The sequence below is a fragment of the Strix aluco genome, chromosome Z (assembly GCF_031877795.1).
Source record: "Strix aluco isolate bStrAlu1 chromosome Z, bStrAlu1.hap1, whole genome shotgun sequence".
In the NCBI taxonomy this organism is placed as follows: Eukaryota; Metazoa; Chordata; class Aves; order Strigiformes; family Strigidae; genus Strix; species Strix aluco.
Window position 1 is genome coordinate 41,806,993 of NC_133971.1, and position 12,133 is coordinate 41,819,125.

Here is a 12,133-nt window from a genome sequence, read left to right on the forward strand (position 1 = left end):
ATGGTGGCCCTGAGGGGAGCGGGGTCCGCCATTGCGAGTGTAGACATTGCCAGGGTGGGGGCGGGGCCAGCGGGGCGCATGCGCAGGACGCGGAAGGGGTGCGGAGTGACGCCGCGGCCGCCATGGCGAGTGTGGGCCTTGCCAGTGAGGGGGCGGGGACAGCAGGGCGCATGCGCAGAACGCGGAGGAGGGGTGAGGAGCGACGCCGCGGCCGCCATGTCGCGTGAGGGCAGCCCGTTCGGGGACGGGGCCGGCGCGGCGTGGGGGCCGCAGGGCGGGAAGGCGCTTTCCTCAGCTCAGCCGCCTCCGCCGCCGCTATTTTGGAGGCGGCACCGGTCGGGGTGGGCGCCGCTGCCTCCTCTTCCTCCTCCTCTTCCTCCTCCTGGGGTGCTGGGGGGGCTCTAGGGGCTGGAGGGCCTGGGGGGGGGGCTCCTGGGGTCACGTGTGGGTCTGTAGGGCCCCTATAGAGCCCCTATAGATCCTGAGAGTGTCCCCCCGCCCCCTCCCTCCTCCAGCCCAGCCAGCCGCCATGGGGGGACCCCAGGGTACAGCCCCCCCAACCCCCCCCCCGATCCCCTATGGGGCATTATGGGGATCTGTAGGGTCCCTCACCCTCTTTTTTTCCTCTCCAGCGCTATAGGGGGGGCCCCCCCGACTCTGGGGCTGCCCCCCAACACCAGCAGCGAGGTGGGGGCTGTGCCTGCGCCTCCTGCCCGGCCCCAGCGTCCTCTGCGGGGTCTGCGAGTGCCCCCGCCTCGCCCAACGGCCCCCCCAGCCCCCAGGTCAGTTTGGGGGGTCCCTGCCCTTCCTTGGGGGGGTCCCCGAGTTTTGGGGGTGACCTCAAGCCCTGACCCCCCCACACCTTTTTTTTACCATAGAGCTGGCAGTGCCCCCGTTGCACCTTCTGCAACCAGGGGTTGGGGTGCGTCTGTGACATCTGCACTGCTCTGGGGGGGGGTTCCCTGCCCCTCCGAACCCCGCCGCGTCCCCCCAACACCCCCCGACCTTTGGGAGGGGGTGACTGACCCTCCCCCCACCGCCCTCACCCCTTCCCAGGAGGCCGAGGGGTGGCGGCAGGAGCTGCTGCAGGAGGTGGGGCAGCGCATGGTTACCGTGGTCAGGGTGAGCTGGGACGGGGCCTGGGGGGTCTGGAGGTGCCAGGGAGTTCAGGGGGGAGTCTGGGGGTACCACGGGGGTCTGGGGGGCTCTGGGGATCCTCAGGGGATGCTGGGGGGGGTCCTGGGGGTGCTGGGGGTGGTCCTGGAGGGGTCTGGGGGTGATGGCGGAGGTCTGGAGGGGCTCTAGGGATCCTGGGAGTGTTCTGGGGGTGCCAGGAGGGGTCCCGGGGGGGTCTGGGAGTTCTGGGTGGGGTGTGGAGGGGTCTGGATGGTCTGGGGGAGTCTGGGGGTGTGGGGGTGCCAGGACACATTTGAAATTTCTGAATTTTGAAGTTTGGAAACCTCAGAACTTTAGATTTGAATTTTCCAAATTTGAAATGTCTGGGGTTATGGAATGTTGGAATTTTGAATTTGAAAATGACAAATTTTGAAATGTCCGCATCTTGAATTGGACATTTCTGAAATTTGAAATTTCTGACTTTCAAAATTTGGAAATCTCTGAACTTTAGATTTGAATTTTCTGAATTCTAAATCTGAGCTGTCCAGGTTTGGAATGTCGGCAGTTTGAATTTGAAAGTGCTGTATTTTGAGATGCCAGAATGTTGAATTAAAAATGTCTGGAATCTGAAGTTTCCGCACTTCCAAATCTGGACCCCTCCGAGCTGTCCGTTTGTCCTGCCGGTGCTCTGCCCGTGCCGTTCCTGCAGGGCCCATCCCAGGACGGGGTAACGAGCTGGACACCCCCCGCAGCAATTCAGCGAGTGCCGGGAGCTCCTGCCTGGCCAGACACACTGCTGAGGGTGCTGGTGCTGCTCCCTCTCCTCGCGCCGTGGGCTGAGATTTAAATCTCTCCCACACTGAGGTGCCTTTCTCCCGCCGACAGCAAACGGAGAAACCTTTCCCGCCTGTGCAGAGCGTCCTGGGAATAACTTGAGGCGCAGCGGCCGTGCTGCTGAAGGCTGAGCAAATGCCGTTCCCTCTTTATTCCAGAGGCGGGGACAGGGACCGCCCTGGGGCGACTCCTCTGCTCGGGGGGAAAGGCGCGCTCCTAGGAGCAGCCTCGCCAAGACCCCGCTCCTCTTCTCGCACGGAGTGTGGAGCCCTGCACGGGAGTGTGACACCTGAAATAAAGACTCTGGAGACCAAGGTGAGTTTGGAGAGGAGATACTGCTTTATCCCGCACAGGGGAAGAGTCCGCAGGTCAAGCACTCGGCACAAAAGAACTTCAGAGTGTTTATACACCCCAGACTACATGATTACACCTTTACTGCAGTGATTATTGGTTAATTACTTATCACTTGTACCCCTCAGTGGGGAGTGACGTGCTTGCTCTGATTTAAAGTGACAGTGGGGTTTTAATTGTCTGTGCAAGTTCAAAGGGTGAGGGTCTGTATCCAGGCAGGTTCTTAAACCGATTTAAGTAAAACAATTTTAACAAGCTTCCATGTTCCAGGGTGTTTCTCCTCTCCAAGAACGGTAGCTCCTTACTAGAACCTTGCTGACTGTTTGAAGGACAGACTGACCTGTCTGATGTGTCCAATCTGTCCTTGTATTTGATGAGAAACATTTGCATGGACAATAAATGTCCCCTGTGTCCTTGGGTGTGATGAGAAGCCTTTGTGGGGCCTGCAGGGTGCCATGAGAAGCAGTTTTGCGGCCGATGATTCCCAGTAAACAATACATTCTTTCCTAGGGGTGGCAAGCACATAAAATTTAAGCAACTCTGAGTAAGGCCTCTTGCTCAGGGTACCCAATACAGCCTGGTGTGTGCAAACACTGCTTTCCCTCTGGTAACACCTTCTGTCACAAATATTCCCTCTCTCAGAGGTGCCCTTTCTGACAGGAGGGGAAAAGACAGACCAAGGACACTGATGGAGAAAGGGGAATGGGAAAAAACAGACGTCACCAGGAGAGCTTCTGCTGCTGGGGTTGGGAAAGCGCCTGATTCCAGGTGCCTCTTCCTCCTCTCTCTCAGTGTCTGTGCAGAGGCTGTGCTTGGGAACAGCGTCACTGCTGGTGGTGACACCAGCATCACCACAGCCCAATGTATTTCTGGTGGATTTGAGCAGCTCGGAGACGTGCTGTACTTCCATCAACCCTCCTGGACTGCTGGCCAGCTTCCTGACTGGGGACGGACCACCTCTGCTCAGGACTGCACGGCTCAGCTCCAGTTCCTTGGATCTCATGCAGTCTGCGAGTGTTACCTGCTGGCCACCATGTCCTACAGTCAGTCCCTGGCCATGTGTCACCCCATGCTCTGTACAGGCTGATGAGCTGGAAGGTGTTTTCCCCGCTGGCAGCTGGCTCTGGGCTTGGGGCACTGACTGGTTTCACAATCATCACAGACTTCTCAAGCCAGTTGAAGGGTTGTGGCCCAGCCCAGTTGACCACTTCTGTGATGTGATGTCTGTGCTGGACATACCATGAGGCACAAGCAGTCACCTTCTGAATAAGTGGGGATAAACTGGGAAAAAAACCCCACAGATGTCAGAAAACCCCCCAACTTCCCAGGTGACGTGGGACTGGAACGCTGCCAGCCCGCAGGGCACTGCCATCCCTCTCGTGCCCTGAGGAGAAACCTCACCACAGGGGTGGCCAGCAGCCACTGGGCCTTAATGGTGCCGGGTGTGGGCAGAGAGGGACAGGGTCTGCTGTCACCAGTGTCTCCGGGCTGTGGGGACATGGGGACGTCCTGCTCCTGAGGGAAACGTGCGATGGCCCTGCTGAATTAGCAGCCGCCTCACACAGTCAGGCCGCCGGCAGGGCCTTGCCCCACAGGAGTCAGTTCCTGAGGAGACGCCTCAGCTTCCTCTGTTTGCAAAGGGCAGGGCAATGGCAGGAGGGGAGCTGGCTGTCCGTCGGGGTGTCTCAGGTGGGGGGGGGGGCATTGGAAAAGGGATAATTGCCCCCCCCCCGCCCAGCTCAGCCTCCTGGCCAGGGTGGCTCTCGCCATCCTCTCAGGGTCAGGTCCTGCCAAGCATCCAGGGAGAGGCTTGGAGAGCCTTTCAGGACACAGGAGGATCGGAAAAACTCAAAAAAGGGATGAAAAATTAAAGAGCAGGTGCATTTCTGCAAAACCAGCCTGTTTTGGGCGGACAGGGCTGACAGCAGAGGGTGGCACAGGCTCGTCGCGGGCGCCTCACCACAGGGCCTGGCCTGGCACCTGGGTGCTTTGCCCTGACCCAACCTCTTCCTGCTCCTTCCCTCACCATCAGCTGCTCTCGGGGTACAGGGAGATATTTCGGGGGGCAGAGTGAGCCCAAGACCGTGGCAACGAGCCCAGGATCTCTGACAGCTTTCAATTTTGAATGAGAATGAAAACTGAGAGAGAAGAGTCAGTTCCTTTTCCCATCTCAAAGCCGAAGCAGAGAAGAGAAACTTAAGAACTGACAAAAAATAGAGCATTTCGAGGTACCCAGCTGCAGGGAGATCACAGCCCTCCTGCTCAGCGGTGCAGTGTTGGACTAAAAAAGTTTCCAGAAAGGTGCTGGTTCATCCAGGGTGGAAATGCTGTTCCTTCCACCCAGAGTTAAAAACCTGTGGGCTACAAGGTGTGACAAACAGGGTTATTGCAAATCACTTCATCCCGTAACACAGCTGCAAACTTTGAGAGATAGAAACCATCCTGCATCAGAGGGGGAGCCCTCAGTGTCAGCAGGAGGCTGAGCATGCCAGAGAGTCTGTCCATCTGTCCTGGAGTCATGGCCAGTCACACTCCATCTTCTCGTGCTTCATTTATTGGCTTTATCAAAGACTTTGTTTGGAAACACCCTGCTAGAGCAGCAGGAGAGTGACCCCTCCACCCTGGCAAGGGAAGGTGGCTCATTGTCTCCACGCTGCCCTCATCCTGCTCCTCTCCCCAAAAGGAGAGAAAACCCCCCAGAGGATGGGGGAAAAGGGCTGAAATCCAAGTCCTCGGCATCCTCAGCTGTGCTTCGATTGCCATCAGGTCTCAGCTGGTGACGGCAGGAGCCAACCTGGGCCCAACTGAGCCAAATGTATGTGTTTTGGGGGGGAATCTACACGCACCCATGCACACACATAGGGATGCTACAGCGAGTGATTACTACGAGTAGTAGCCTGGCACCGAGATCACGGCTGTTGTGGCACACCCGTGCCGCGCGGGTGGCAGCACGGGGGCAGTTTCTGTTGGGGTCGGTGCTGATGGCTTACGAGGCCACGTGCGTGTGCCGGGGGCCTGGCCCTGCCTGCCCGTTTCGGGGAGCTGGGGCAAGAGGAAGACTTTTGGCAGGGGTGACCTGAAATGACATTTTGCTGCTTTTCTGTTTTTCTTACAGCTTTTGCAGCAGGGCAAGATCTCCGTCCCTGCAGCCGTTCAGATGCACACGCGTGCCTGTGTGTCATTGCAGGTTCACTGAAGCAGCTGCTTCAGTGTGAAACAGGAGCTGTTGTTCCATTTTTTGGGTTGCTTAACCCCCTCCTAACTGTAATAAACACAGTGATCAAGGACACACAAATATTACCCTGGAGAAAGGGGACCAAAAGCTTGAAAAAGGATGAAAGAATCACACTGATTATTCCTTTAAAAAATATGTTTCCTTAGCTGAAGCTGCTAAATTTGACTCAACTTTACACAATGGAAGGTTTTGTGGTTGTTGGTTGGTTGGTTGGTTTGTTTTTTTTTTTACAGTGAATAAAGTGGTTTTTTCCTCATAAAAGCCCCCACCAACTCTCAGGCCGAGTGATGCAGTTTCGATGTGTCACACAGGCAGGGTTAGCGCAGATCCCATTCTCAGGAAGGTCGGTATAAACCCCAAAACATGAGACTCTGGTCTGGAGCGGGGCTACAGGTGCCTGAAACCAGCACCTGGCCGCCCCCACTGTCACAGCACGGGGTTTATTTTTCAGAGGAGGGCTGGGAAGGGACAGGTTTCACGCCGGGTTCATGCTGAGGGGCGTGCAGGGCTTTAGTGTCGACTCCCAGAGGACTAAATCCCCTGCCTGGGGGATGTGGGGCCATCAGGGGTTTAAAGCTGGGAGCTCCCCTGCGGCTGGTCCCCGCCTAAGGGTGGGTAGGACAGGGAAAGGCAGGTGAGCCCAAGCTCCACCACAAAAGATCTCCAGCAGGTTGGGGCACCGTGCCTCAGTTTCCCCACCTGCCCTGTGGAGGTGGTGCTGTTGCCACACAGGTCGTCGGCAAAAAGCCTTTGGAGAGTGACTTCCACCGGGATTCATTACGGGGGGGTGGAGCCGCGGGACACCTGGTTTGCTGATAATTCACCCCATCCTAAGGCAGGTGTTTAAAATAGCTCCTGTGCCTCACTGTGCTGAGAAGGGCCAAAGGGTTTCAGACACCGCCTCGGGGGCAGCTGGATGTTTTCCTTGCAGCAGGACGTGGGGTGAGATGCCACCTCCGAGTCTCCAGCTCTTCGTGTCCCTGCGGCGAGCCCGGCCCCCATGCCCCAGGTGGTTTTTCTCCTCGGTGCTTATCTGCGTTGTTCCAGCCGTGGTAGGGGTTTGACTGTTGCTCATCTCTCATTCCCAGACAGCGACGTGCAAAACACAACCCTCGCTGTTGCTGTGGCTGCAGGCTGCCCTGGCCAGTCGTCTCTGCATCACCAAGCACCTTTGCTGGGGATGGATGGGTACAGGAAGCCACAGGTGTGATGAGTGCTGGCCCTTTGCAAGTCCTCAGCCATCCACGGGACTCTGGTGCTCCTAGAACGGGAGGTCCAACAGTCTGAAATCTCATCCTGCTCCTGCTTCATCATTTTTTTCTGCTTTCCGAAATGTGGGTCCTTGCGGGGAGCAATAAAAAGTTGTGAAATAGAGGTGGGAGTGCGATGCTGGCTCCAAATCGCTTCCTGCTGGAAATCTCCTGCATCTTCATCCTCTCCTATCACAGCTGACAGTCCCAAAGGGCAGCGAACACCTCCCTGTCGAGGAGAAATGAGGGATGAAAAGGCCTTTTCCTTTCCCCCAGCCCCTGTGCCACAATGTGATGATGTGGAGGGGAGCAACGGGCATCGGCTGCCCATCTTCAGGTCTCCCGTCACACCTACCGTGGTCCTGTCCCTGTGGCAGAGGTCTGGGACATGAATCTGGTGACTCTCAGCCCCGTGAAGGCACTACTGCACAGGAAGGCGGGTGCACAGGGGTCAAACACGCACCGATCCTTTCCCAACACCCAAATCTTGGATACACCCCATCACCTTGGCAGGACAAAATGGTACCCGGGCAGCAGGATCTTGCCAGGGGACACGATGGCACCGTTCCCCTCCTGCAGCACAAGCCTGGCAGGGACAAAATCATCAGCAACAGGCGGAAACAAAGTGACTATCAGCACCCCAGCCCCACGCCCGACCTGCTCAGCCTTTCTGCGGCGAGTTTTCTAAGGAACAGCAGTCAGCCAGCGTTTACAGGCAGGGGGGGCCGAGCTCAGCCCGCAGCCGGGGCAGCCGCCAGAGCATTTCGGTGGTGCCAAGGGGGACGGCGGCCACCCGAGGGGCTCAGGCTCCTCGCAGTAGCAGGCAGCGTGGCAGGGAGGTTTGCTTTGTGTAAGAGCAGCTTCCCGGATGGCCCGGGGAAAAAGCGAGCGAGAGAGGAGGTTAAATACAAACCACATCTCAAAACAGGCCTAAACTTTGAAGGCGTGTGGAGCTGCGTTTCCTGCTTGTAGCAGCCCTGAGGAGATGAAAGATGCAGCTAAGTTTAAAAAAAAAAAAGGCAAACCAGACAGAGTTAATGCTTTCTGCTGAAGGCAGAGGCACAGCAGTGACACAGCACACCAGGTCACCCCACGAGGCTGAGATGTGGCTCCAGGACCCCCCATTCCCTCACACAGCAGCCCCCCCGGCTCGGACAGCGGTGCTGGCAAGCCCGGGATGAGCCAGGGAGAGGGACCGCTGCCTGGGCACGGGGAGGGGGGGGGGGGGGTTTAAGCAACGAAGCCCTGGGGCAACGAAAGGAAAAGATGGTCCTGTTGTCTGAGGTCTGCGGGACTTGCAAAGTAACCTGCAGAAGGGGAAACGTACCCCTTCCTTGGGGCAGACGCAGCCCTGCGTGCGCAGCGCAGCAGGTGGGCCATGAGGTCAAGCAGGAACAGGGCTTCAAAATTCAGCACATTAATTTAAAAAAAAAAAATCCCAAGTGGAAACAAAAACCAAAACCAACACCCCCAAAGCCAGAGCACCGCAGAGCTGGGAAGTGGGGTTTGACAGTGTGGAGGGTAAAAGCTCGAGCGAAGCGTTACCGCCGCTGACTGATAGCGACCGACTTCTCGTAATCCCAAGATCAACTTCCCCTCGCTCCGCATTTGCCGCAGCCGAGCTGGAGGTGGGCACAGCCCGCTGGTGGCTTTCTTCACCCCCCAGCACCCGGCACCCAACACCCGCTCCGCGCCAGCAGAGCCGGAGCAACAGGAGCTGCCTGACAGAAATTTAATGTGGCTGACAACACCCGGCCTTTCACAAGGTCGCTTTGATGGTTGTTTCCTCGCTGTCCCCAGCACACGCTCCGCACCAGCCTGTGGGTGAACGGAAACGCAAAGGGCTCCACAGCTCTTCGATCCCTCCCAGACCTGCCAGGAGCTGTCGGCCCTGGAAACACCCCGCCGAGGGATGGGTCCAGCCTTCCTCGTGGGGCTGTCGGCTGGCTGGTCCTGGCTGACGTGGCTCAGCGAGCCTTTGGGGTTAGTCTCAGCTGGAGACAAACGGGCGGTCCCCGCCGTAGCCCTGCAGTAGCCACGCCACGGTGTGGCCACCGGTACCCGCCACGCTCGCAGCATCCTTCATCCCGCCCCGCAGTAAAGGGATGTCTCTGTCACGCCAAGTGGTTTGCTTTTATTTAAAAGCGCACTAAAAAAATACAAAATTTCTGAATTCCCCTGTACAATATGAACTATTAAGAAAAAACCCGCCGGCTAAAACATATAAAGACTTGACAGCGAGGACAGCCCGGAGCAGCTCCCCCCTCCCCAGCCCCAAACAAGACACCTGTGGGGAAAAACAAAACACCTGTCAAGGGTACAACAGCAACCAAAACTCTGTACAGAGAGAGCTGGGAGCAGGCAGCCGCTCCGCACCCCGCCAGACACAAACACTGCGGGTGCGGATGGGCACGGGGCAGACATGGAGGGAAGGCCCGAACAGAAAACCAGTGGGTCAGCAGCTGTGGGAGCAAGGCGTGGGTTGGAAACCCACGCGAGTTATAAATAAATAAATAAGTTATCCTGCCGGGTAGAACTCTTTCTTTAATAAACAAATCCATGAAAATAAATTAAAAACAAAACCGGAAAAAAGAAAAAAAGGTAAAACATTATCACTATTAACAACTGTACATCAAACTTCACCCCTATATAACTGAACACATTTACAGCTCTGTTGGTTTGCATTGTTTGTGCATTCGTGAGGGCACCGGGAAGCAAAGAAACCCAGAAAACCAGGTGAGGTGGAGGCACGGGAGGTGAGGGATCGCCTGCTTGGCGACCAGGTGTCTTCTGACCTGTTTTCTTTTTGAAAGGGGAAAAGGAAGTATATACCCAGGCGAGTCTTGGAAAAGCAGCAGTGTAGGAAAATTCAAGTATTTCCTCCAGCACAGCCCAGATCTCAGCTGAAGGCACTCGAGCACGGTGACAGCGGAGGCAGCCATTCGGCCACTGTTTTTCCCCTGTTGAAGCTTCTCTTGCAATAAGGTCTCTGATCCTCTCGCCATCCGGAATTCAGGTGCTCAGGGAGATGTCTGGGAGCCACCAAAACCAGATGGTTTGCAATAAGGTCTCCTCTCTCCACCAATAACAGAACCAAAAGAAAAAAAAAAAAATTAGTGGCAAGACCAGCAAATGAGACAGGGTCATTCAGATGGAGCCCAGGACAGCTGGGTTGTATGGTGGCCACCAGCACTTGGAAGATCAGGTCTCCAGCCCAGCTTTGGGGCAGGATGTGAGTGTTCCCGATGATCCCTGCTCAGTGCCACGGTGGTGAGGAAGCCTGGTCTTCTTTGCTTCTTATGGCCAGGAGAAGCCTGGAGCTGTTATGTGCCAGGGTCCTGGGCCAACCCGTGCACATGGGGTGTCTGCCATCTCCTAGGGCAGGTGAATGCCTCGCAGTCAGGAGTGGTTGAAAACGTCCTCCAGAGATGGTCTGTCTGAAGGCCGCGAGGACAAACACCACCTGATGAGATGCTGGCACTCTGAGGAGAGAAACCAGACACCGCTGGTCAGTGAAGGCGGCAGCGGCGGGCAGAGCGGGCAGGGACTGGAGAAATGCTAAGGATTGGCTTGGTGACAGCTGTTACCAACAGCGCTGTGTTACGCTGCGGTGTAAATCTGTCAGCATGCGGAAGATGGCTGCCAGCAGGGTGACAGTCGGGAGAGGTTGGGCGACTGCAAACCGCGGTGTCACAGCCTGAAGAATGACTGAAACGGGGGATTCCAGCGTCAGGGCTGGAGTCAGACCTCGCTTTCTCTGCGGTTGGTCTGGCAGCGTTCTGGTGAAGGGCACATCCCGAATCATCTCCAATCTGCTGCTCTGCCATAGGCAATAGATGAGCTGTTTGCTATGAGATGAGAAATTGGCTCATAAAATTTAAAAAAAAAAGTAAATCTAAACTTAGTCATTGTTTGGTTTACAAAATTCCTCCTATGCAGCATGCCATTATCCAAAGGGTTATTACTTAATTGTTACGGTCACTTGGAGTCTTGGGTTTTCAAAGTATTCCAGCTATTTAGCTGATGTGTGATGTACAATGTCTGCACGACAGAGTTCTCTTTATAGGAAAGAAGAAAAAAAATAATTGCACTCAATTTACTTGCTGAAAAATTGTATGTGAGTTTTGAAAACTGCTGATTTCTGCTGCTTTCCATGACTCTGTCTGGTTTCAATATGGATGTTACATTCTAAAGAATTGTTGAATTTGTTGTCAAAACAACTGCTGATATTTTGAAACTCGCACTTTGTTCACTTTGCTTTAACAGACACCTGGTAAATCAAGATGTGGTTCATGGTTTATTTCCATTTGACAGAATTTTTTCCCCCCCTTCAATACTCTAATTTTAAAATTTCATATCACTTTGCAAAGTTTGTTCATTGTTAGGCAGGACTTTGTACAGACTGGGAAATAAAAGGATGTAAGTTAGCTGCCTCCCCGAGGTCAGGCGAGGCCAAAACTTGCTCTGTTACTCTAATGCTGTGAGAACAGAACTGGGCACAAAATATCTCTGTGGAACTTGAATCTCTTGCTTCCTCTTCTGGTGCGTTTAATTACAAAACCATGAAAGCTTATTCTGAAAACTCCATCAAATTAGTTAACCCTCAATATGCGTGCTGTAGGAAAAATGTTTTGCCTTGAAGATAGATTTCCTGTGAGTCATGGTACGTGTAATTTTTGGGCATGGATGGATGGAAAAAATAGCTTTTGTAAATACAAACTATAATATTGGTAGCACAAACATTGAGGGGTATTTTTCTTTTACGTTTTTGCAGGCAAACAACCTCTGCTGGCACGTGTGCTGTCTCTCGTGCAGGGTTTGCAGAACATCTCTAGGAAGACGTACCAGCTGTTACATCAAAGATAAAGATATCTGCTGCAAACCTGATTATTTCAGGTGTATCATACAGGAATATAATTTTATTAGACAACACATTACACTTGCTTATTGCTTTTCACTTAAGCCACAACTAAAATGCACATCCCAGCTCTTTGGTTTAATTTGCCAGGTTTATTTTCAGTGGTTAAACTCTGGCATCTCTTGCAGAGGGACTTGGGAAACCCCAAGTCGATCTGATGTAACTACTAAACTGTGCCTCACTCCCTCCCTGCTTCGCCCTGGTCCTCGGCCCCTTCCCTCACACCCCTCCTGGCTGACCCCTCGCCCACAAGCTCTATGGGCTGCCCCTTCCCCATCCCCCCCAGACCCCCTAGAGCCCCCTTCCTCAGCTGCCACCTCTGCCCTGCTCTATCTCCCCCGCCTGCTCCCATCTCCCTTCTGCTCTGGCCATCTCCACATCGTCCTCCCCTGCAAAATATATGTCCTCCAGGTCCTACTCTCCTTCAGA

At 54.8% G+C, this 12,133-nt stretch overlaps 1 protein-coding gene across 1 annotated transcript; it reads left to right on the forward strand.

Annotated features, from left to right (window-relative positions):
• Positions 1-6,801, forward strand: LOC141918786 (uncharacterized). The gene is made up of 5 exons (XM_074813647.1): positions 1-341; positions 633-782; positions 1,057-1,122; positions 2,109-2,265; positions 6,625-6,801. Exons 1-5 carry the CDS (start codon positions 1-3, stop codon positions 6,799-6,801), a joined length of 891 nt encoding a protein of 296 aa, XP_074669748.1.
• Positions 6,802-12,133: the final 5,332 nt, after the last annotated feature.